Genomic DNA, 24,918 nt, shown 5'->3' on the forward strand with positions numbered 1-24,918 from the left:
GAAAAAACAAAGTTAAAAACGCGCTATTCACTAGTAAATGAGACCCATATTTTTTTTAAAAACTTTTTTTACCAAGCACCGCGTACGCGGTTTTATTTGGATTATTAGCGCGTTGCGCTCATTTTCCTATGAGCAGCGCATACACACTCATTTTCCTAGGCGTAGTGCATACACACTCATTTTCCTAAAAGTAACGCGTATGTGCTACCTTTTATAGGCTCGGGAAGAACAAACCTAAGCACGTACGCGAGAATTTCAAATTATAAAACCGCATACGTGCTGCTTGTTTTTTCATGTTTTTTTTGGGTGGTGTCCACTTTTCTGACCACCATCTTTGTGCACACGCCCCCCAAAAGAATGTGGTATGTCAATTCTAGGCTATCTTTGCATAGCACACATCTCCCTAGACCCTGTATTCCAAATCTATCTGACTGATCTTCAGTGAGGATCTTCTTCTATATTGTCAACCATGTAAAGACCCCAGATTTTGGCAAGCAATGTTTGTCCCATAAAAGTTTGGTAGGCCAATCTTGTTTATCCATAGCTACCTCCTTGACTTTATACCCAGATTTTACTTTGTATGTCCCTATCTTGGACTTGCACCATTTGATAATGTCCTCTTGATCAAATGGGATTATAGTTCTACTCCTTAAAATGTAGAAAGCTCCTCCTTATGGTCTTGCAGAGCATTAATGTTCTAGAGGGAGTGATATTCCCATACAACCACACCATTCTGTATAGTTGTAGCATCATAATTGCATACCTTACTTCCACATATATGAGTGGTTTCCTCCTTGATTACCTCCAAGTTGGGGTGACTATCAATAGCCTCCATATCACCCTAGTAATCACTCTAGAATGACACACTTTGCCCATTCCTTACTTCCCAGGTGACATGTTTTGTTATGATATCCCTACATTCCAAAATATAGTTCCAAATTGTTGATACTCTCAGGGGTTCTAAGGTTGTTAGTATTTGGGTGGGATCATATGAGTCCAGATATTTGGACTTCTGAGAATTTTGACCCACCTTTGATTCCCATCAATGTATAGCTCCCATACTAGTTTAGCACCCATGGCCAAGTTCATGATGACCAATTGTCTAATTCTTGCCTGCCCAACCTCCTTAGGGAGGCAAATCTTATCCCATTTATCCAAGAGTAGCTTATGTTGTTCTCCTGTGCCACTCTAGAAGAATCTTCTTAGAATCTAAATCAACTCATCCTCAACAGCCTTAGGGAGTTTGAGACACTCCATTGAGTAAATTGGGATAGCTAAGAGCACTACCTTGATCATGAGCAATCTTTTAGTAGAAGATAACCACTTTCCTTTCCATGCCTCCATCTTGTTCTTGCAACTATTTATTAGGTTCTCCCAATATCTTATCTTGTTCATCCCCACAAATAAAGGCATCCCTAAAAAGTGGCCTGGAAAATTAGCTACCCTTAGATTCAAAATCCTTGACAAGGCTCTTTGCAAACTGGGTTGTGTATTGAGATATAATCATTTTGATTTTCTCCAATTTATGTTCTACCTTGATGCCATGCAATAATCATCTTGAAAAGTCTTTATAAATGGTTATGGCTTCCCTCCTACATGATTCTCCAAATAGGATAGTGTCATCCACAAATTGCAAATGAGTGGTAGTCTCAATCCCATTTGCAAGTGTGACTCCCTACCACCTACCTTCCCTTCTCGGAGTGGTTTTGATTTTGCCTAAGGCCTCTACCATGATGATGAATAGAAAAGGGGAGAGTGGGTGTCCCTTCTTGATGCCCCTGGTCAAGGAGAAGAAACCATTAGCCACACCATTCACTAGTATTGATAATTTGGGGGTAGAAATACAACTTCTAATCCAATTAATCTATTTCTTGTTGAGGCCAAACCTCTCTGGAACTACAATTAGAAACTACCTAGATCATCTAGGTCATAGGCTTCAAGGATATCTAATTTGAGGATCATATATGCATCTTTGGCCTTTCTCGTTGAATGAATTGTCTCGTGAGAAATTATGATACCCTCCACAATTGACCTCCCTAGCACAAAACCACTCTGCTCATCTGATATAATGGCTTTGAGAACCTTCTTTAGTCTGTTCGCAATGATTTTTGGTGACAATTTTATACACTATGTTACATAGGGCAATTGTCTTGAAATCACCCATTTCCTGGGGGGACTTCTTCTTGGGGATGAGGGCCAAGAAAACATGATTCAAAGATCCTAACATAACCATCCTTCTCCTTGATTCTTCTACAACCAAGGTCAACTCATCCCCTACTATGTCCCAAAATTTCTAAAAAAAACTAGCCAGAAACCCATCTGGGCTTGGGGCCTTGTCTAGGTTTAATTGGAAAGTGACCACCTTAACTTCTTCCTTCCCAATTTTCTATTAGAGAGCCTCATTTTTTTCAACAGTTATTATTGTGAGGATCAAATTGAGGATTCTTTCTCTCTTTTCTCTATTCTTCTGCACTTCCTTATTTAGAATGGATTCAAAAAACCTGACAGCTTAAGAACTCACCTCCTCTAAAGTTTATGTCATCATTCCATCCTCTCTTTGAATATCTACAATTTTGTTTATGCTTTGATTGGCCACCATTATCCTGTGAAAATATTTAGTATTCCTACCCTCTCCCTTAACCATGTCACCCTGGATTTTTGTCTCTAAAAGCATTCTTCCTTTTTTAACAATTCACCTAACTCCTTTAAAACTTTCTCTACTTCATAGACGTTAGTCCTCTTCCCTTCCATTATGATTTTCTCATTTAAAGTTGCCAACTAGACTTTTCAACTATTCCTTTTTCAGAGAATATGTTTTTGAAATGGGTCATGTTCCAATCTTTCAACTTAGACTTAGTATAACTCAACTTCTTGCTTATCTTGAAAAGGTTGGATTGATTGTCAAACCTAATTTCATTCCACCACTTGGCCACCAAATTTGCTAATTTGTCATCGCTTAACCACATGTTCTCAAATTTGAATGGGTTCCCTTTTGGAGGCTCATCTATTTTAATAATGAGCTACACAAGATAATGGTCAAAGCCTGTGAGTGGCAGTATTGAGGCTTCATGTATGATTGCCTATTCCTCCCAATCACTGAATAGAAGAAACCTATCAAGCCTTTCTACTATGCTCATGAAGCCACGTCTTTTATTTGTCCAAGTGAAAATCCCATTCTTGGTTATCATGTGCTTCAATTGATTATCATCAACAAAGATTTGAAAGTCACACTAAACATTTGTGATTCTCTGTAAGCCCCCTATTTTTCATGGTTATTTAGTGTTGCATTGAAATCCCCTACCACTATTCCTCTTTCTCCCCTTAGATTACCAAACCTTGTGGTAATCTTCTCCCATAGTTCCCTCTTGTCAATTGTGGGAATCGATCCTTAGATGTTTATTACAAAAAAAAGAGCATTTGTTTGCAACAGTCTGAGTCTCAAGATGATCTAATTTCTCCCATCTTCAACCACTTCTCCCTTTACTATCAAAGGATTCCACATAACTCCTAGACAACCCGAAGTACGTTTTGCTTGAACAAAATGCCCCTTCCACTACCTCCAATAATTTAGTCTCCTATCACTTTCGTCCCTACTCCATTTTGTTTCTTATAACAACCAAATATCAGTTTTTATTTTATCTACTTGGTGTCTAATTAGATGCCATTTGCTAGGGGAATTTAAGCCCATAATATTCCATGGTATGGCCTTCATTGCCCTTGGAGAAGGATAATATCCTTCCTTGATCTAAGCTTCCTTTAACCTATTACATTAGTGACCATCACCAACTTTGCCTTATTGGGTTTTTGTCCTCTTTTTTTTTTCATTTTGATATTTGGTTTTGTGATTTTTGAATGTGATCTTGCTCTAGCCCTCTTTCTTCCCCTAGTTCTCCCTCTTCCTCATCTGCAAGTTCTTCCTCTTTTGAGTCTGCCTCAATTTCACTTTCCACACCCCTAGTCGAGTCATCCTCTTCAATCGGTGTGTTGGAATCATCCTTCATCTAATCCTTTTCCACATCTCCTATCGGGTTGCTAGGATTGGTTTTTTCTTCCACTTCAAGCAAGCCCTAGTTTCCCACAGGTTCTTGATGTTGAGCTTGGTTATTGTCACCCTCAAAATTAAATGAATTTTGTGCCATTTGATCCTATGTTGTGCTCCAACCACATAATTCAGACAATGTTAGATTATGTTGAAACTCCATCATCTCTCCTATTGAATCAAACAAAGCCTATGCCTAGAAATATATCCTTGTGGCCATTACCTCTAGCTCCAATCGCTTTTGTTCACCCAATACCTCTTCTTTCCCTTGATTGGGATTTGTATTCTTTCTATCTCCTTCACTTGGGATTTGCTCATACTCATTGGCTCATTCACGTTGGTATAGAATCCACACTTTATCCTTCCATGTTCCTTGGATTTAAATTTGGGGCATAGTTTAAATTGATCCTCTCTTTTTATCTTTTGCACCCAGATTCCTATATCCGATTGGATCTCAATCTCTTGTGGTGGGGTTTGCTATAGAGTCATTCCTGCATAGATCCTAAAATAAGTCCCCCCATATCTATCGTCAAGATTCTTATTTACTGAAATGTAATTGCCCAAACTCTCTCCAATTTCCACTAGTATTTTTTCATCCCAAAATTCTGCAGGGAGATTATACAATCTAATCCACACCAGATCCTCTGGAATATCATGCTTCCAAGGATCAAAACTTGGATACCAATCGAACAAGTGCATCCCAGTTTTATCTAGATAATGAGGCCCACCATTTAGGGCATCCCATTTGTCTGAATTAGATTTAAATTCAACCAAGAAATACTCATTTGCCAATGTCCTAATCAGGATTTGATTTCGACACCAATTTTTGATAGTATGTTTTCCTCCATCCACCCCCCCATTCGATAAGAACCCCTATGTCCTCCAATCTTGCTATTGAATTTCTAATTTGACTCATATCAATTGAAACAAAGAGTTTTGGTAGATTAGGGTTATGTTCCTTACCATTCAAATCTGCATATCCATGTGATGACCCTTCATCGCTCATCAAATTATTTATTTCCCTTTCCATGGCTTGCTCGAGCAATTTTCCTCCCCTAGCTTCATGTTGAGATGCCTTTTGCTTCGTGAAATGTCAATTATGTCCACACCCTTGGAAATTTTCTTGCCGAAATCTCCCATACCTTCATTGATTATTTTCGTTATTGCTTGCTAGATTTATGTCCTAACCAAACTTCCCCTTCTTTTGATTCTCCCATTTTCGATCCTGAGCAAATTTCACATTTTTGGTCCTCCTTTCGTCTGACGTAATCACTGACTCAAATCCTTTTCCCCAATTATTCTTGGCTCCTTGTTGCCATCCCTAAGGGCCTAGCATTTGGCCATTGTTCCTTGTCGATACATGATCAACCAACCGCTGCTTTGGAGTGCACTTGTCCACCCATTGTGGGTTGTGCACCCATTACTGAGGTTGTCTGAGCCTTTCCATGTCCGACTTTGCCCGAGCTCGCAAATCTTCCAAAGGGATTTCCCGTTCCGCTTCATCTCCCCATCCATCACCAACAAGAGGAAATTTCTTATAGTTTCGGCCACCTTGCCATTTGCCATGGTGATTTTCCTTGCCTCACCTCTGCTTCTTGCCACATATTTGCTCCTTGTTGCGCCTTCCCTCCATTCCCCCCTGCTATATGATTATTATTATTCATATTAAAAAAATAATATTAGATTGAGCTATCTATTATTTATAAATAATATACATATAGTATAATAAATAAATATTTAAATATTAAATATTATAAGAATAAATATATAATAAAGGGGTTCTTTCCATAGTGTGTTGGTTAAGTGGTGATGTCGTTGTGTCTTCCTTATTTACTATGCTTGTGGTTAATATGAAAAAAGATCTCCTCTCTAATTGATTAAAACAAAAAAAAATTAATAACCAAAAGTTGACCTATAAATTCTATGACAAAAAATAATAATAGTTCCATTAGATTTTGAACTAAATATTTTATTATTATTTTAATTTATTTTTTAAATATTTATTTTAATAAATAATTATATATAAAAAATACTTATATTTACTATTTATATATAAGAATACTTACATTTACCATTTACTATATATATAGTACTACTTAGATCTACTATTTATTTACTCTTAGATATTTAGGAATATATCTAGATCTGATTTGAATGCTACACCATATTATTTTATTATTTTGAAAGAAAATCTTTTTCCTTGTTCAGATCTCAATAATGGTGAGTTAGAAAAGCTAAGTAACAAAGATCAAAGAAAACCCTTTACGTGAATAATTGAGCGCCAGGAAATGTCCGCTGCTGACTCGATGGAAACAAATGCCTCGATGTCCATAAAACAATTACAAGAAGCCACCTTAGAGGCGTTGGGGATCTCTCATGGGAGACCTGTTGCGGACGTTAGCCGTTAGCTTTCTTATGTAGCCATTGTAAGGCTACAAAAAAACATCTAGTATAAAAGCAAATCCCCCTATAATTGGGGTTGCAAGTGACCGTTCCATTTTAAATAAATAAAAAGAAGGTTTTAAGTTATAATATACTTTAATACTATATTATTTAGATGGAAATAATTAAATTTAGAATTAATAATATAATTTAAATTTGTAGGAATTTTTAATTAAATCAATAATTGGAAGTAAATTAATAGTAGTAGATGACATTTTTTAAAATGAAAGAAAATTAAAATAATAAAATAGTTAGAGGTTAAATTTTTTTTTTATTGATTATTATAGTGGTATTCATCTTTATTGATTTCTCATTCATTATGGAGGGTGTTTTTTAGGACCATATTGGGTTAGATTAAGAGAAATGATTCAAAAATTGAATATGTTTTGATAATTGTAATAACATTTTGATTTAATTAATGTTAGTAGATTTCTATAATCTATGTGATTGATATGAGTTGTTTCTGGATTCGATTGTGTGAGTGTTCTTTCATCAACGTTTTAGATCACATTCTATGATCCATAATCAATATGAGAAAGAGATCATAAGGAGAAAAAATGATATGATACAAGCTGCAGACCAACACCTCCTTATGATCTCTTTCTCATCGTGATGATGGGTCATGGAGTGTGATCCAAAACGTTGATGAAAAAACACTCACACAATTGAATCTAGAAACAACTCATATCAATTTTGATTTAATGTTCTAATATATCACTAATATTAACAATTGTGACTATAAAGTTGTTAGTGTTGATTATGAGTATTCATATTTAAATGAAACACATTTCTTATACTTAAAAAACAATAAATCACACCAATAAAACATAACTTAGTGCACAACTAAGGTTAATTTTTTTTGGAGGATCTTTGGACACCTCAACTAAAAGTATGTTGATGCGACATCATATTTGATGGTGTGACCCTAAAACCTTAGTTATAAGTAGTCGACCTCTCAAATAAAGTGTATAAAATTGAAAGTGATTTGAAATTGCCACTAAGAATTTTGAAAGGTGCAAAAGTGCTCAATTAGTGGGTCCCCTCTCTTAATGAACAACTTAAAGAAACAACAAGAATCTAGAATTTCCTTTCAAAAGATTCTTGAATAAAAATTAGAGTACAAAATAAGATTAGAAAATGTAATTAAATTTTAATTTTTTATTTGAATAACAATTTTGAATGAAAGCTACAATTTATGACTTTATAATATAATAACTTGTTGGAAGACATCATTATAAAAAATAAGAATAGAATTACGTAGATTTCCAAGTGATGGGACTATGTAAAACTAAAAAATAGATTTCTAAAACCACTTGTCTACAAATTTATTAGTTAGTAACAACATCACTTTTGTTTACCATTTTCATATACTTAAAAATATACTCCCCATATTTCCTATTTGAGCCTCCATGGGACCAGTACGTCATGATATTTAGTCAGTTTTTTTTCTTTTACAATAGCACCAAATTTGTTTTTATCTGAGATGCATAGTATATTATAATATTCTTAGAAGTAGAATGCTATGATATTTTTAACCGTACACGTGGCAAGTTTATGAAGGGTGGCTCAATCCTCCAACGCCATAACCCTCGTGATAGGCACGGTCGACTCACAGAGCTCCACCTGTCCACGTCACAAAGATATCTGCATTCTTACCCGAGAAGTCCGCTTTGACACGCTACGTAAGTAATTCAATTATTTTAATTTTTCACCTCAGTAAATCTTCTAGTTAAACCCGTCCCCAATCTACTTGCTCCGCTCGTTTCTGGTTTTTAATTATCAAATCGGCGCTGTTACAGTTTGGTTTTTACTCTTTCTTGCCACTGATTTTGCACTTCTGTCACGCCCGATCATCTGTTTTCTATGGCTGCTTTTGGACTTTTGTAGATATTTCCTGGTTTTGTCTTGTCTTTCAGTACAACAAATCTCAGCTTCGAATCGTGTGGAGTACACTTGTGTAGCGTGGTATGACTCTACGTTCTTTTCCTAATTCGAATGTCAATAAATATTTGATTCTCAGAACTCTGTTGCTGAAAATTGTTTTTGCTTTGTTATTGGCAGATTTTTTTTTGAAGAGATTTGTAGCATTTGAGCTGAAAGACACACAGTGCGCCGAATTGGAGAGAAATATTAAGCTTATTTCACTGGCAATTTCGCAAAGGTTAGAAAGGGCTTTAAGTTGCCTTACTTCGATTTTTAACGTTTTTCTGAGTGAAGATCAGGCTGCTTTTTAGTTTGATATGTTCTGTATATAGTGAATTCACTAACCGTTTTACATCATGTTTCCTTTTAGTTTGGCTTTCTTCTCCGTCTTTACTGGAATTAGCTGTTGAATTTATTTTGGATTCATTCATAATGTTTTATGGATATTACGTGTATTCCTAATTAGTTGATGTAGGATAATAAAATATTTAATCCTTTTTTTAATGTATTGGAATTATTCTCCAGTATTTGTTGAATCAGCATCGAGTATAATGCATTGAATATTTGTGCTCTGCAATGGTGGACTGGCGTGAGGATCTGGCAGTTTGTTTAGTAGAGTTACTACTTGATTTGCTGTATATGTGGGTTTATGTTGTGGTGCTGGATTTTCATTTTTTTCTAGGGATCTGAACCAGTGGGTATTGGTTTATTAAAACAAAATTCAAACTGAGTTTTTGATGGCTTGTTATACGACGTTTTCAGTCCTATAGTTTAGAGTTCTATTTTGGACCACCTTCAGGAGATAATTGTCTAAGGGCAACCAATACAGTTTTTCCCTCATTAAAACGGGTCCATAAATAGGACTCTGAACCGTAGGGCTAAAACGCTCCACAGAGTTATTCTTAAAGCGGGCCATTAAAATGTTATGAAACATTTAGCCAGTTTTGTTATTTTCAGATTGCATTATATCATGAAATCTGTTAAGGTTAACATGAAATGGCTCTTAATTTTTGATAAAATGTACAGTTCTGCAAAATATATTAAAAATCTCAGTGATCTATTTAGGGAAGTTTGTTTTGCTTCACTGCACATATTTTGCAAAAGTTATACACATCAAACAGTAAGAAAAAAAATTACTTACACTGGTGTTAATTTTTGGTCAAGTCTAAATCAAGGGCTCCATGTTAGTTCGTCATGCTCATTGTTGCTGGTAAAAAGCATGTGTTCATTGATCTGGTAAGATAGAATCGGATAATATATCTAATTTAAAATTTCTGATTATTTACTGGTTTGTGATTACGATGCAATTGGAGGATTTTTGTTTTATTGTTTATTTTTTATTAGTTGTTTGGTTGATATTAAAAATAATTCTTCATGTTCTACAGAAAATCTGCAGAGTGCAGTCTTTTTGGAGCCAGTCTGGTAGAAGTTGCATAGAACAAGGCAATGAAATCTGTTACTGAAATCAGTGGGGTTCCAAAGGAAGATCTTTCTAGCATTCCAGCTTCAGCTCATCCCACTGCTGAAGGTCCTGCAGAGGTGGCAGCTAACATAAAATATCATGCTCAGTACACCCCTCATTTTTCGCCTTTAAAATTTGAGCCCGAACAAGCATTTTATGCTACTGCTGATAGTGTTCGAGACTCTCTGATTCAGGTACAATCCTTATTCCTATTTTAGAAACATAATTTTTTTTTTTACTTTTTTTGAGTGAAATATCTACTAGCAGTCAAGTTTGAGCCATAGACTTTATTATAGTGAAAGTTATGATATGTAAATATTTGGCGTTCTTTCTATTTTATTTTATTTTCACAGTAACATGTTCTTTTCCATTTCACTCTGTAATCCATAGGTTGATTCTGCTTATATTTTTCCAGTAATAGCAATTCTACATTCCCTTAAGGCGAGTTTGCTGATCTGCACATTAAGGGTGCAGTCCCAAGGAGGACCTTCAGTAACTATTTTTATGAAACAAAGGTTCTCATGAGACAAAATGCTACAGGATTTGTTAGAAACTTTTTCTGATAAATAGGAGCGGTACTTTTTAGTTTTTAATTCTAAGGGGGCACATTTGGAGTGGGGCTACAAATTTTCCCCACCAGCTTAGAAAATTTACTGCCACCTGTCAATCATCTGGAGTTTTTAAGTTCCTGCCAATTATTTTTTTTATCATTTTATATTTATATGCTCCATTGAATTGAAGATGCAAAATAATAAAATTCATGAGACCATTGGCTTTTGTAAATTTTGGAGCTCAAACTTCTAAGCCTAAGTTACACTACCAATTTCATTGGACCACCCACTATAAAATAGTAATACTCTTAAAAATCTCAGCAGCATTCACTCAATTTTTTTAGGAAGCCCCCCTTGCAATGGACTGTATCCTAAGTGTAGTGCATATGGCGATTTCTTAATTTCATGCAGCATGAATGTCAAATATAATGTTTTTTGAGAGTAAATTCATACTAGAAACCAATGTCTATCAAGAGGTGGAATTGGTGGTGTATTTTGTTCCATTTAATTTTGTGACTAAAGTTTGTCTATCATGAATTTTTAAACCTTTCATATGGCTGTGCCATGACACAGGAATTTTCATACCTAGTACAAGCTAGACAGCTCATGTGTAGCCAAAATATGTGCCTCACCTGCATTTGCTGAGGGTCATGTTTTTCAAAATTGGTTCTTTCTGGCTTCTTGTAGATTAATAGATAGGTATATACATAGATAATAGACAGATGGTGGAGTTATTGATGTGGAACAGAGTCTCACTAAGGGAAAGGGAAGGCATGTAGATTGATAACTTGTGATTAAGAAAGCATCGCATTTTTGAGGACCAATTACTATTGTGCCGGTAACTTTGTCTTGACACCACATATACAGATTTCCTGTCCAACATTTATCCCTACTCATGGTTTCCCTTTCTAGTACTAATTCTCCCTCTGTAAATGCTTCTATAACCTAATTCAACTTTTTGAATTTAAGCTCTGTAACCTTGACATGTTTGTCAACCAAACACATCCATGGCAGCCTTTTGTTTCAATTACAAGGATTTCATGTGAAGGCTTACATTTCCTAGAGATTCTATTTTGAAGGTTTCCGTTCAAGTGTTTGATTATGTTCACAAGAAAGGTTAGGTTTTCTGATTTTTATTCTTTTAGGGAGGGCTGAAATCATCACTGTACGTGTTGTGGTCTGTGACCCATTTCTTGTGTTATTTTAAACTGATAATCATCTTTCATAGTTTACAAAGTTAAGCAATATTCTACAAACCCAAGGAATCTATCTACAGAAGCTGGTTCCTGTTTTGATTTTTCGGGTCGCTAATTTCCTTGTGACCTCTGAAGACACTTTTCTGATATTTTCTAATTCTGTTTTAAAGACAACATAAACAAAGTTAATGAAAGATCAAATCACAAAGGAGTTTTGCAGCAACAATAAAACACCTTTGACAAGCTAAGATTATTCTTCTAGAGGACAATTCCTTCACAAAGTAAAACAATGATGCTTTCAAAGCCTTGCTAATGTAGTAGTTTATTCTTTTCTATCCGGTGCATCTATTTTAAACAAATTACCCAGATTTGAATGATGTATGGATTAGAAAGGAGACAAATTCTTTAGAGGATTGGTTATCCGTGCCTAGAGAAACATCTTTGCAATCAGCTAGGCCTTTTAAGCATGGTGAGTACATCACTTAAACAATTTTGCTTTCTATGGCTGAGGACACCACCAGGAACCAGGAATCATTTACTTCATGCAAGTTTATGAGCAAGTTATGCAATGCAAGCCTACATAGACCTGGAGTTGGTAATGAATTCAGAATTTTCCTCCACACGTACCCTAGTAATAAAAGCCTTACTCCTATGGAATTGCCACTGCATTTTGTAATGCTGCATCTTTAGCAATGACTTAAATGGTGATAGTACTAAACTAAGCATGGGCTTATCTCTCATCTTGAGTTGTATTAGTCATTACTTCTTACCTGTGTGATTCCTCTATACCTGCCACAAACACATCAGTCCATGCATTAACCATGCACATAATTATACACACAACATTGGAGAGAATCATATGCACAGCAATTTACATAATCACGCATAAAGTGTTTGTGCAAGATCTAATTGTCAAATATGTACACATCTATGCCAAACTCATAATTAATAAATTAGGATTTTTTGAAAGGGGTGTTCTTGTGAGTGACATGCAAGGGTCTTAACTACATGTCAAAGGAACTGGTCATCATTTGGGACAATTTTCTGATAACACCTTGCTGGGGCATAAATTTGCAACCATAGCTCAAAATGACATGTCAAAAACTGTTGGAAGCTTAGAATGCGTAAAACAGGATGAAAGGATGCTGAATTCTGTTCATTGAAAATTGACTCCCAAAACCACTCTGAATGTCCTGAAAATTGCAAAATACAATTCTGACCCAAATTTGCTTTTAACTTTCAATGTTTTTGATCCATTTCTGCCAACCTGGCTTGCCCTCTTAATGAATTACTGCTTGGATTCCCAAGGAGGGATGCATCATCTTCCTTTGTGGGTATTTTCATTTCTTGATGCCCTTGGTTGTTTTTTATATAGGTGATTCACATGAAGGCAGAGTACTTCCATGGCAATAAATCGCTACGCACGCGTTGCTGTGTTTCTGTAAATAACACTCAATTGTAATTAATCTCTCCCTCACAGTGCAGCATATGATATATAGTGTCTTTGTTTATTATATGTCTTTTCCTTTGTTGTGATTCACTGATTTATAACACTATATGTTTCCCCCAATTTAACGTGATTCCGAGGTACAGTAGACAATGCTGAAATTGAAGTTGGTAAGGCAACTTAATTGGCCTTTTATGGATAATTAAGTGCTACTAGCTATAGTGGATAACAGTTCCTTGCTCTTCTCAGCATATCACTTTATAAGGCTGGTGTATTGAATTCATAACAAAATTAAACTAATAGATAGTGCTTTATTGTAAGTTGTAAACCACGCTTTCGTTGTTGAGTGTTAACTAAGCAGAGCAAGTTTACAATCAACTGTTGATGATTTTTTTGATCCACACAATCACTTGATGGAACCTGAACTTAATTTTTTCTTTAGTGAGTACAATCAATTTTGAAATTGAATGGAACAGAGCAACCTAATTGACCTATTAGACTGTTATGAATACCTTACTTTTTCTAGCTTTAATGGCAAGAATTCTTTTCTCTGGTTAGTAGATTGCTTTGTAAGGTTTGCCTCATTTCTTTATCAACTAATAGCTACTGTCTCTTGTACTTTGTTCAGCCAAAACACCCAATTGCACCATGACATCTGAAATTATATGGATGCTTGCCTACCTTAAGTTGAATCCAAATGTCCAGATCTTCCTTTCCTTACTCCAATACAAAGGGAATTGCAATATCACAAAGTGCAACCCATTCCTTTCCTTCGTCACATAATCAGAAGGTCCAAAGATTCAAGAACTTGGTTTTCAATGACTACTGAGAAAAGAGGATACCAAACTTAACTTTTTTGACCTTGATCTTATCAAATACAAGAATTGGGATTTTTTCTTGCTATTTGTTTCAACTTCAAGATATATGGCCACTCTCACCATGACCCTAATTAGTTGAAATAAAGGTTTTCTTAGACAAGTATCCTCATATTGAAATTAATGTTGCCTCTCTTAGACTGGTCTAAACAAGCATACTACTTTAATGATGAAAATGAGGCTTTCACACTCCATGAGTTAGAGCACTACTATTATGCTTCTGTTAAAACCATGTCTATATGATTTTTCATCAATGTTTGAGATCATAATTGGTTATTCATTAGCAGGATGAAGATAGAAAATGTGATCATGGAGTGTTATTTGAAAATTTGATGAAACATCAGATGTATGCAGTTTTTTCATTTTCCTACAAGCTTAGTATTCAAAGAACTTTAATTTTGATGGGTAGACAGCTGTAATATTTACTTTATGAATTTATTTTAAGACAAGTCTGCAATCACCATCTAATTAAGAATGAGAAAGAGAGAGTGGACAGGATCACGTGTTGCCATCAGTTCCTATAATAGCCTTAAGCACCTTGTTTGAATGTTATGCATTTGCAAACTGTAAACAGATTCCTTCTCCAATCAATGTCATCCATAAACTCGCATAAATTGCTTTATTCTCTCTCAAGTAAATAGTTGTAGAGGAGTAGTAGAAAACATAATCCTACCCACTGGTGATCTTTCCCACCACCTGGTTCTTACTTCTTATGAATAGTTTTGAACCCAGAAGTAGCTTCACTTATTTACTTTTTTTAGATGAGGACTTTATATTTGTTATCTTTTCTTTGTTAGATAAAATATGAAGTTGCTCATATGCATAGCCTATCTTGTACTGAAAAAGTGGAGTATCTACGTCCTACCATATTTCTCTCAACTCTTTTGAATGGCCTGGTCGATTAATCGTATTCAAAATAGCACCAGTCATTGTCTCTTGAATCTCTACATAAGTATGCATATCTGAAACGGTTAGCTTATAAATTTTATGTAATCCTGTCTTGGGAGACAGCTTTTGAGAAACTATTGAAAATAGATTCTTGAAAGTTCTAATATGACAGCTTTTGAGAAACTATTGAAAATAGATTCTTGAAAGTTCTAATATCTGCACAAAAAACTTCAAGCCTTTAATCCATGACAGTTTAGAAAAGGCACAACAAGAGGGGTAAATGTAGGAGATCACTGCAAGGAATAGCTATTAAAGGAGAGACCTATTCTAAGTTCATCTACCACTTATTTCAAGGGACATATAACTCTTTGGCCAATCTTTCTACGTGCTTTTGATATCTTAATGAAAGTGCCTTTTTGTGTGATTTATTTTAGACATTGTCAACTTTGTATGAGAATGAGTTGAAAATCAATGGTCTATATGCCCTTGCAATTTGATACTTTCATCATAATTTCACCTTCCCTACAATGTGAAACTCAATGGTCTATAGTACATATTCTATTGCACATGTCAGAATTTCTTTGCATGCTGATATGGCCTATGTATTGATAAGCAATAATTATAATCACAAATAAATTGATTATTCATTATAGTCTTTAGGGGAGATCCTTCATTTCATAGGCCCCCCTTCGAAGTTCAGTGGTCTTTTAGATGCCACTGAATCCTTTTTATTGTTTTTCCCATATCAAACATTTGGCGCATCAAATCTTCTAATTCTGAAAATCACGAATCTTTTTTTGTTAAGAATTCCAGAAATCTGCAAAAGGATTATTAACTTGTAATGTTTATGTCGTATGGATTTATGATTGTGATCATTAAGGATTTTGATTGTGATACTTCATTTTGTAGATATAAAAGTTATTGTTTGTACCATATGAATAAACAAATGCCATTTAGATATTGGAAATAATTAGTGATTGTTTAAATTCTTTTGCCTTCTCATTTCTTTTTGTTTGCTTTTCGTGTATGTAACTTTGTATTGTAATTAATGGAATCTACACTATAATTTGTATTCCCAAGAGGCTAGAAACAAAAAATATTGATTTAAGTTTTCAGAATGCAACTAGCAGGTCATGTTTATTGATAGATTCCATTTAATGCATGCAGAGGTGGAATGAAACCTATCTCCATTTTCACAGAGAAAACCCAAAGCAAACATATTATCTTTCTATGGAATATCTTCAAGGACGTGCACTGACAAATGCAATTGGAAACCTTGGCATTACTGATGCATATGCTGCTGCTCTCAACAAGTTGGGTCATGACCTTGAGAATATAGTAGAGCAGGTATAGTTATCTGTTAGATTTGCGATTTCAGTTTACTTGTGTCAGAAAAACATATTATGCCTAACTAGAGCATAACGACTTCAAAAGTTAATCATTTTGACATCAATTTGCAAGTGCAACACATATCGTTAATCAAGAATTAACTTTTTTGAGTTTATTGCATATTTTACACATAATTGTTTGTTAAATCTATAAATTCCTTTACCATGGACAAATACCAAACTTTTAATTCCTTCAATATGATAATCATGGCACTAAATCTTATCTTCATTTGCCATATACATTCACAGCCATTATTTGCGATGAAAGTTGAACTTCCAAGGATAACCACCAGGGTGTTTTTGCCTTCCAGACGTACTTCTAGAGTTTCTCATTTCTTATTCTAGTACTTGATCACACTTATGGTGTATACTTACTATGTGTTCTCCATATTAATGGTCCCCTCTTAAGTAGACAGCACCAGGAAACATGTAATGATAGTTTATTAATATAAAGAAATTATTCAATTGTACCCAAGTTTTAGGAAATGCAATGTACTTGTTATATGTGAATCACTTCAAGTGCATTGATAGGGAAGGACAAGAAGACCATCGGTTAAACCTAGCATGTCATAGTGCAATTGACAGATTGTGGCCTCTTCATGAGTAGCTCACTTTATGCTTTCACATTCCATTTCCAATCACATAAGGCACATAATGGCATCACTTGCATCTTGAAGCCTTGAGCAAGAGTGGAGCTTAGGCTTGACATGCAATGGTTTTTTGTGGCACATCCCTCTAGTCGTCTCTTAAGCCAAAGAGTTTGCTTGTGATTTACAAATAAACAGCATACAACCCACACGGAACAACGAAGCCATATTACTCACAAAGCCACATATACAAAGAGAAATAACTTTTTAAGTCTGTTTCCAATGAATAGACACGTAGACAAGCATGCAAGTGAGACCCTATTATTTATAACTAAAAATTGAGTGACTAAAGAGGTCAGATTTAGGGTGACATCTATACATATACATAAGATAAAAAAGCTGCACTTGAATTATACAACAGTTCAACACTATACTTCCAAGGTCTTAGGGGTACATATGATTGGGTGTATACACCAATGAAGAAGATTCATACCATCAGCATATTTCATATAATAACCTTTGACGTTATAAAAGGATTTTGAAACTGTATCTCATTGCTGCCATATCCATAAGTTTCATGGCCGTCTCCCTGGACAGGTTTATTGCTCAGATTCGTCATGCTTGTCATGTATTCGTGGACGTACCATTGTTGTGTAATCATTTTTTGTTGGGAACTATATTTAAGAAACACATCCTAGGGGAATAACCTGCAGATCACGAACATTCATTAACTCGGATGCCAAGTTTGAGGAGTATATATTTCATCAAATTCACCTATTAATTTTGATCTGATCTTAACACTTTTTGTTTTCATGACATTTGAGTGAAGTAGACCACAGCTGCAATTGCTATGGAACCCAGGAAGCTGCTTGAAATTTCATATTGATCAACCTTGTGAGTAAACCACGGCTCCGTTGGGTTTGTCATAACAATTTCAGCACCATCCATGATTAGTCCATCATCTTTCATGATTAACAGTAGCGAACTTATCCAATGTCACATAATACCATGCAATGAAACTTAAGACATAACTCATTATTCTTCTGTATGAGATTTTTTAACCAAGATTATCATATTTCAGCTTGTGTGATAAGTTTTGGCATGGGAATCAACTAATAGACAACATAGATATTTATCATCAACCTCCTTTTTTTTCACCAAAGGGAGGGGCGGCCAGCAGCTCAACAAAGAACATCAAAGCATTGCACTTCCCTATCTTCAGCAACTAACTACTCCAGCATGTGAGACTACTCCAAAGATAATTGTCCCCTATCCACAATGTTCCATCGTATTCATACTATTAGTATTTGAATCATTTACAATTGTGGTGCACACATTTGAGCAACTCATGCCTATCTAATCTCCATTTGCATAACCTAAGAAGGTAGATACAACTAAATAATTTTGAAAGAATTGCATATGAAGGGCACTATTAGAAAAGAACTTATGTATCATGCTAGTCTATGTAGCTACTACTAATTATTGCATAGAAATAGATACATGTGTTAGAATGTACTCAATAGCATCTTTGGTGAAGAATTGTTGACGTCCTTTCCCATAGGTCGAAATTAATTTCAAGAAAGACAAAATAATCTCAAATTTGAGAGACATTACTTTTCTCTGATGTTGCCGATGAACTCGTAGGACAAATTTTCAAGTTTATGCTCTTATTGGATGCTTCTTGCCACACATCATCTCAATCTGGATGCAAATTAACTAGCATGGTTCATGTTGTTTGCTCAAGTTCAATAGCAAATTAAGTGATAAATAAAAAGGCACCATTGTTATTTATTACACTCAAATACAAGCATATCTGATTATAAAAAAGTCCTTAGAGTAAAAGGGTGTCTCATTATGTCCACAATGCATTTCATATTAGACTTGGGTGTAAAAGGGTGTTCTCATTATGTCCACAATGTATTTTATATTACACTTGGGCATGTTGTATAGTGTTGAAGAACTCGTGGTATAAAAATTAAAATGATATACTATTCAAACTTCATCAATTGCTATCAAGCTTCTTGAACTATAACAAATCTGTCCCTTTTGGAGACTTTTCACCCTTAGGTAGGTTGAAATTATTTTCTTAATGAGAAAAATTGTTGGAGTCACATATTTGAACCCCATAGCCTATTAGATCATGTAAGACAACGATAAGCCTTCTGCAAGAGATTTCAGTAGATCCAAAAATACAATAATATTCATATGATATGTGTTTACCCAAAAAAAGCTTACAATTACATGTGAACTCCTTGATTAGATAGAAAAGGGGTCAGATGAGAATATATATAACCACCTTGCATTTGTGTATAGGATATGTTTCTTTGATGTGTCATGTGCACAAGACAACTATGATAAAGGTGTCACATGCACATAAGTTAGGTGTCTGAAAAGGTGAGTGCATGTGTCTGAACGACATGAGCTGAGATAAAAAAGAAAAAAGTCCTTAAGTGTGGACTTAACAAATATCAATAGGACTCTCCTAGATAGGCTAAAAGCTAATTGGTCGTATAATGTCATTATTTACAATAAAATCCTCCCTTATGTGCAATTTAGGGAGAATAGATGAATTCACTAGTACAATGATAATGGGTCTTGATCACGAGGCCATGCTAGGTACCCACATACAAATTTTTCATAAACCAACTAAAGGTGAAAACCTAATAGGATAGATCTCATATTCAAAAGAGAAAAGATCCATAAAAAAATGAACAAGTGAAGAAAGGAGGGCTTAACATGGCCCCCAAATGGCTACTTCTAGCACAAAGTACAATAAATGTTCCCTCCCATATGAAATAAAGGAGAGATCTAGGCAGCCCCCCTGCCACCACGCCCCTGCACCCACACAATAGAAAAGATGAGAAGAAAAGAACTCCATGCAAGGAAATGCTCCCTCTCAAAATTGAGATGAGAAGATAAACCATAGCCTCCCTTCAAATTACCTCCTATAGTGTTGGAAGCTATTGTCAAATTGTGACAACAGAAGACGAGGATGAAGAACAATCCAATCAAAGAAGATGATGTTGATGCAACTCCATCAAAGTTGACATCAAATATGCAGAGTAGCCAGATACTCCTCTGTCTCTCCTTGGGCGCATGTATCCCTATATCCAAAATGGATATGTATCCTTTAAGGCTTGGATACACATCAAATACTTTACCCATGCGTGCCCAAAAAACCTTGATTTTCCATTCCTGCCAAAACTATGTGATTTGATTTTTAAAAAATTTGACGTAAATCTTCAGGAATTTAATTAAAAAAAATTCATTCATACAATTTAAAAAAAAAATTGGTATAAAGAAAACCTACACCAAATGAGAAAGATATATCAAATGTTTTTCTATTTTAGCAACACAGTTTTTTGTGTTATCTTCCAATGCAACTTTACTATTTTTGCATATTGTAAATTGTTAAATCAACTTGATAATTATTTATGTAGCAATTATGTGTCTATATTGCTTTTGAAGTAATGAAAACCTTCTCTAATAACTTAGAAAATTGTGTTTTATATATGTGTATGTGTTTTTTAAGAATGTCATTTCCAGCTGTGTTCATATTGGGATCTTAAAAATTTGTCGAATCCATATCCGATACCATATACATATTTGTATCCATATGTGTGTCCATGCAAATTTGCAAATATGTAATAACCACACTATTTTGTTTTTTAGAATTTTACAACTGAAATGAACTGTAATGCAATGTCCTTACCACTTTCTAATCACCCAATTCCTGAGATGGGCAAGGTGAGAGCACACGGTGTATAGGATCACAATAACTATATAGAATGTAGCAACTTGTAAGGAAACACAGTGGCAATGCTGGCTAAACTTCACTTTGTGCTATGCCAGAACTGAAAAGAAAGCACTTCAATGCATATTCAGCAAAATTTTCAATTACAATAAGTACATACACTTCTTTCTTATTCAAGTAAGTGTGCAATTACATAACACAATCACTTCCACTTATTCAATGGTGAGTGCAATTACAGTAGCCATATCAATTTTTTTCACTTATTTGGTGGGATGAGAAAATACAACACCTATACTCATTCAGTGGTGAGCAAATACAACACTTTCACTTATTCAGTGGGGTGAGCAATACAAAACTTTCACTCATTCAATGGGATGAGCATCAGCAAATACATTAAAATGCAGGGAAGAAATCACTGGTGGTACTACCATTAGGGTATTACAAAATATCCCTGCATTACAAACCAACGAAGAGAATTTAATTATTTATGCAAGCCCCATAAATTTATTATTTGTTTTCAAATCTCAATAAATTTACCTTGTAGCTCAACATCCAACTTTAGAGAATAAATCTTCTATTTCCACATCAAATCACAAACTAAAATCTTTCAGCACAAAGGCAATTCCTGTATGAAATTGTACCAGTAAAATCATCCCCAAATCCCAAATCTTCAGCTCACCGTTGATCCCTGTTTGGAACCACTTGCCTTCTGGTAAGAATTTGGCCACATGCAGAAAATCTCAGAAAGAGAAATAATCAAAATTTAGAATGAATCCTTTTTCTCCTCAGCCTTTTTATAACCCATGCAAAACATTCTGGAATTATAAAATCACCTTTGAAATAATAAACCTTTTAATTCCCTTTAAGTGACTTATATTATTTAAATTTTATTTTTGGCCTTAGAAATTTCATTTTTAAAAATATTCAGCTTAAAAACATTAACAATTAAATTATTTTCTTTTAAAAAGGTCTGGGCTGAGAAATGGGGACAATACAATTGAACACACATTGAGATCACATTGAAAATTGCTGATTACTAAATTTGACTAAGCTTGAGAAATAATGAGATCCTCCAAAAAATAGAATTTGAATTATAATTCCTAAAGATCTGAAACCCATCTCAAACATCTTTGAACTATATACATGAAATATAACTTAAATTATAAGTAAATGCCCATATGTAAATGTCACCTAATACTTGAATGTTTATATCATGTATTGCCTGCCAATATGGTGCAGCCCCTTAAGGGAAGCATAAAAGTTTTCCTAGAAATGTAGTGTGCCATCTCTTTACTGCACACCCCCCATGTGCATGGTACAACCTAGTAGTGAAAGGCATGACTCAAAATAAGGCCCTCAGAACTTCCTTAGACTGTTCAAGCTGTAGAAAACCCTGGAAAACTCAATCCAAACAACAAGAAATCAAGATTTGGTCAGTACCAAATACAATGACCCCAATTGCTACGGCCCAAGCTGAATGTATGACTAGCATAGGAGGTTACACAAAAACTCTTCGAAACGAGCACTCATAACCTAAGTCACCAGGTTCGACCGAATTTCAACCTTGAAGTTCAAAATTCGCCGAACTTGAAACATTCTACAAAAACCCTAAAAAATCCGATTAAATTCGAATAAAAGTTTAGGGTAGCTGAAAAGCATTTTTTCCGCTTGCGTTTTAGGGTTTCGTCGAGGTTTTAATAAATAGGGCGGCCACACGGGAGTTGCTTGTCACAGGAGTTGAGGTTGCCGACCACCACGGGAGTTGCAGTCACGCCCACGGGAGTCGCCATTGCCCATGGTTGCTACCAGTCCGCCACGCCCACGGGAGTTGCCATTTCCCAGTCTGCCCACGGGAGTTGCCATTGCCCAGTCTGCCATTGCCCACGGTTGCTACCAGTTTGCCACGGCGCGACCATTGCCCGACTTGCATAGGTAGGCTTCCATGGTCCGCTTCTCATTTTTTATTTTTTTAAATTTTAGGTTGAATAATTATAATGTTTATATTTTATAATGTTTATTTATAATGTTTATTTTATAATGTTTATATTTTATAATGTTTATATTTTATAATGTTGTTTAATATTATAATTATATAATTTTTAATTTTATATTAATAGTTTTTTATTATATTGTTTAATATTATATATTTTTATTATATATTTTTAAGAGGTCATTTGTGAAATTGTTAAAACTTAAAACTTAAAAGTATTTCTATTTTGAAAGGTTGAAATAAATGTAGTGTGTTTTTTAATTTTTCTTTCCAAACATGTAGATTTTCATTTAATGGCTCCTCCCAAATCAACTTCCGAGGCATGGAAGCATGTGACCCAAAATGGAACTCACATTAAATGTAACCTATGTCAGGGAACTATAATTGGAACTTTAACAAGGCTTAGGGACCACTTCCTTGCTAATACAGGGGCTCCAAGTGGAGGTGTTCAAGCATGCATAGGTGTGACTCCAGAACTTAAAGCTATTCTAGAGAAAGAGTTGGTTGCTTCAATGGTAGGCAAAGTGAAGAAGGCACAAAAGAAACAGAGAATTGAAGGAGATATATCTAGATTCACATCTGTCATGTCTTCCTTTTCTGTGCAATCCAAACCGGTGACTGTATCAAAACAGAGTGGAACACTAAACAACTTTTGGAAACCAGTAGAGAAACAACAGGTGGATGATGCAGTTGCTGATTTGTTTTACACAAGTTCTATTCCATTCAATGTTGTGAGAAATCCTCATTTCCGTAATGCAGTTCAGAAAATTGCAGAGTTTGGCAAAGGGTACACACCCCCAGGTTCAGAGGCTATTAGGACAACTCTTGTGCAGAGGTCAAAAGATAGAGTAACTGAAAAATTAGCTGATGTCAAAGCCACTTGAAAGGAAACAGGTTGCACTATATTGAGTGATGGATGGTCAGATATGTGTCAAAGGCCATTGATTAATGTTTTGGTGTCTTGTCCTGAAGGTGTTGTGTTTTTGAAAGTCATTGACACCATGAACCACAAGAAAACTTTAGAGTATATTTTTCAAATATTAGAGGAAGCCATTCTTGAAGTAGGGGTGGAAAATGTGGTTCAAGTGGTAACTGATAGTGCAACAAATTGTGTGGGAGCTGGGAGGCTGATTGTAGAGAAGTACCCACAGATATATTGGAGCCCATGTGCAGCCCATTACCTCAATTTGTTGCTTCATGACTTGGCTAAATTCCCATAGGTAAATGAAACTATTCATAGAGGGAGAGCAATTGCAAATTTCATACAGAATCATTGTCTCACATTGAGTATTTATAGGCAGCATGCATCAAAGGAATTGTTGAGGCCTTGTGAAACAAGATTTGCTTCATATTATATCACTTTGAAAAGAGTGGTTGAAGAAAAAGAAGCTTTGAGATCTGTTATTTGTTCCAATCAGTGGGAAAGTTCAGTGCTTTCTAAAGGCCCTAAGAGGAAGAACATAGAGCAAATCATCCTAAATAGCCATTTCTGGTAAAGTGCAGCAAAAGTTTTGCTTGAATGTGAACTAATTGTTGATGTGCTTCGTATGGTTGATGGTGACACTCCTTGCCTTGGCATGCTTTATGAAAGCATGGACCGGTGTAAGGAATCTATTCAAAAAGCACTAAATAATGAAGAAGCAAAATATATGCAGATATGGAGACAGTTGATTGCAGATGGAAAATGATGCACACACCTTTACATGCAGCAGCTTGCTTTTTGGAGCCTAAGTTGTTTTCTATTGATAGAAGGGGTGATAATGAAATCATGGCAGGGCTTTACCAAGCCATTAGCAGGTATGTACCAGATCCAAAAATTGCAGCACTAATCAGAGATCAAAGTTGGCAATACAAGAGAGGAGAAGGGATGTTTGGAGGGGCAGAAGCCAAATATGACTCGCCACGTATGCCTGGATATAGATGGTGGATCGCTTATGGATCATCAGCTCCTGAACTGCAAGAGTTTTCTATTCGAATTTTGAGTCAAGGAGCAAGTTCATCAGCTTGTGAGAGGAAATGGAGTTGCTTTGACCACATCCATTCCAAAAAGAGGAACAAACTGCTGATTGGAAAATTGGGAGATCTTGTCTATGTTCGCAGCAATTTGAAATTGCTGATGAACAAATCAGAAAAGAACACTTCTTTAGAACAAACTCTTGAAGGCATAGAAATGCCAAATGCAGATGAGCCTGACTTTGCAGATGATGAACTGAGTAGTGATACAGATGATGATGATTTGGCATCCCAACCAAGTGCTCTTGATGACTTAGAGTTATTTTAAAGTTATAAAGTTTTTGACTGTTATTGTACCTTTTTGACAAAAGAACATCTTTGCAATTGTGAAAGCATATGTTTCCTATGGTTTATATTTTATAA

The 24,918-nt window shown here is 35.2% G+C and overlaps 2 protein-coding genes across 4 annotated transcripts in view; both read left to right on the forward strand.

The window, feature by feature from the left end:
• The first annotated feature begins 8,217 nt into the window (after positions 1-8,217).
• The window catches only part of LOC131054675 (alpha-glucan phosphorylase, H isozyme), a 67,514-nt gene continuing 50,813 nt past the window's right edge, over positions 8,218-24,918 (forward strand). The window contains exons 1-4 of one of the 3 annotated variants that reach the window (XM_057989233.2): positions 8,218-8,446; positions 8,543-8,642; positions 9,790-10,060; positions 15,991-16,170. In XM_057989233.2, coding sequence (XP_057845216.2) covers positions 9,851-10,060; positions 15,991-16,170 — 390 coding nt within the window. In that variant the 5' untranslated portion in view covers positions 8,218-8,446; positions 8,543-8,642; positions 9,790-9,850. The remainder of the gene's footprint in view (positions 8,447-8,542; positions 8,643-9,789; positions 10,061-15,990; positions 16,171-24,918) is intronic. The other 2 variants (XM_057989231.2, XM_057989232.2) reach the window with 2 other exon arrangements.
• On the forward strand, positions 20,304-24,914 carry LOC131857282 (uncharacterized). Its single transcript, XM_059209550.1, has 2 exons — positions 20,304-22,484; positions 22,825-24,914. The coding sequence occupies exon 2, from the start codon at positions 24,200-24,202 to the stop codon at positions 24,821-24,823; it is 624 nt and encodes a 207-aa protein (XP_059065533.1). The 5' UTR covers positions 20,304-22,484; positions 22,825-24,199; the 3' UTR covers positions 24,824-24,914.

This window comes from Cryptomeria japonica, chromosome 8, assembly GCF_030272615.1.
Source record: "Cryptomeria japonica chromosome 8, Sugi_1.0, whole genome shotgun sequence".
In the NCBI taxonomy this organism is placed as follows: Eukaryota; Viridiplantae; Streptophyta; class Pinopsida; order Cupressales; family Cupressaceae; genus Cryptomeria; species Cryptomeria japonica.